Source organism: Musca vetustissima, unplaced genomic scaffold, assembly GCF_032173495.1.
Source record: "Musca vetustissima isolate MV318-11 ecotype Yass unplaced genomic scaffold, APGP_CSIRO_Mvet_v1 utg630229, whole genome shotgun sequence".
Classification (NCBI taxonomy): domain Eukaryota; kingdom Metazoa; phylum Arthropoda; class Insecta; order Diptera; family Muscidae; genus Musca; species Musca vetustissima.
The window spans coordinates 4,621-6,445 of NW_026875487.1; the positions used below are offsets into that span (position 1 = coordinate 4,621).

The 1,825-nt window shown below is 36.2% G+C and overlaps 1 protein-coding gene across 1 annotated transcript; it reads left to right on the plus strand.

The window, feature by feature from the left end:
• Positions 1–453: 453 nt before the first annotated feature.
• LOC133337982 (putative cyclin-dependent serine/threonine-protein kinase DDB_G0272797/DDB_G0274007) lies at positions 454–903 on the plus strand (the record flags this gene model as incomplete). The annotated part of the gene is made up of 1 exon (XM_061546173.1): positions 454–903. A coding segment is annotated over exon 1 (450 nt), but the record flags the coding sequence as incomplete, so codon positions are not given.
• Positions 904–1,825: the final 922 nt, after the last annotated feature.

The window sequence follows — 1,825 nt, forward strand, 5'->3', positions numbered from 1 at the left end:
CTTATTGTGAAATCAAGTTCTGCCGCATAGAACTGAAGGCAACCCACAGACAGATGAAGGCAAGTCACTCTCAAAGATGATGATGGTAAAGGCGATGATGAAAACTTTGTGGGTCTTTGAAAGAAAAAAAATTAACTTTCAGTTTTTTATTATCAATTTTTAAATTTTCTTAATAATTTGTTGTTGTTGTTTTTTTTCCTTAACTCATTTCAGCATTTCAACAGTAATTATGGTGTGTAAATATTTTAAGAAAATTATGCCTGCGAGAAAAACTGGCAATTAGCCACTTGGTGCAACAACAATTTGGAACAAAATAAACATTAAAAACGCATAAACATATTTCGAAATCTTAAAAAAAGTTTTGAAAAACAAAAATTCTACGAATAAAAACCTGTTTGCCTAATTCTCCACGGGCTCTAAGCCATCGTCGCACACACACGCACAGCCATCATCATGGCGACAAAGAATATCTCCTTGATTTCGGTCATTGGCCTTTGTTGGCTGGCCATCTGCGTGGAAGCAGTGCCACTAAGTCAACAACAGCAGCAACATGCCCAGCTGCAATTGCAAATGCAACAACAGCATCAACAATCGCCACATCACAACAATTACAAACAACAACTACAATATCAAATGCAACAAAAGGATAAATTCGAGTATCAACAGCATATGAAACAGCAACAACAATACTATCAACAACACTACCAGCAGCAGCAACAACAACATTTGGATAAGCAACAGTCGCCGCTGCAGCAACAGCAGTTTCATGAAATACCTTCGCCAACGGCAATGGATTTATTAGCCGATCAACAGCAGCAGCAACAACAACGGCAACAGTTAGAACATGAACTCCAACAATCACAACAACAACACCAGTCGTATTTAGTCGTTCAACCAACACAGGTGAGTGACACAAAATATAATTTCATTAAAAATAAAATAGGCAATTAAATAAAACAAGAATACTTTTATTAGATTTCGTTTGTTACCTATTAAAAAATAAATCTAATTTCGGCAAAATAAAAAATAAATGAATACAAGTGAAAAAGCGTTAAGTTCGGCCGGGCCGAACTTTGGATACCCTCCACCATAGATATACGGGCAGGTACTAGAAATGAAAATGTCAAAAAGTGGACCTATACCGACATTTCTAAAAACGTAAACCATAATGTAAACAACAATACAAATTTCAGAAAATTTTAATGGATAATTATACCTCCAGCCTTGCAGCTAATGACGGTGTATACACTTTAACACAATGAAAATGTGCCTCATCGAAATATTATTTCTTCCAAACTTAGTTCAAATTCGAAGATGGGGAATATCGGTCCACTTCTTCTGGTACCTCCACACAGGGGCTAGGTCTAAATGCGGCTATAGTTCATTATCGAACCTTACGTTCTAATTTTTTATCTCGCTATCCTCCGCAGGTGAAATGGTTACAACAGGGTCTTAGAATCAAAATTAAAGCGCGTAACAAATCAGATAACTATTTTAATATAAAAAAGGGGGTTATATGGGGACTACCCCAAAAAGGGGGCGAATATTAATAATTTTTGGTAGGGAGATTTGTTACAATATACGACTACAAAATACCAAATTGCAGCAAATTCGGTTGATAAACGCGTTCAAGAACCCCAAAATACCGAAAATTGGGGGTACCCTTATATGGGGGCTATCCGAAAAAATAGACCTATATTCATAATTGTTTGTGGTGAGAGATTTGGTCCATATTAAGAACTCATAGTATTAAATTACAGCTATTTCGGTGGGAAAATACGATCAAAACCCCCAAAATACTGAAAATTAGGAGGTACCGTTATAT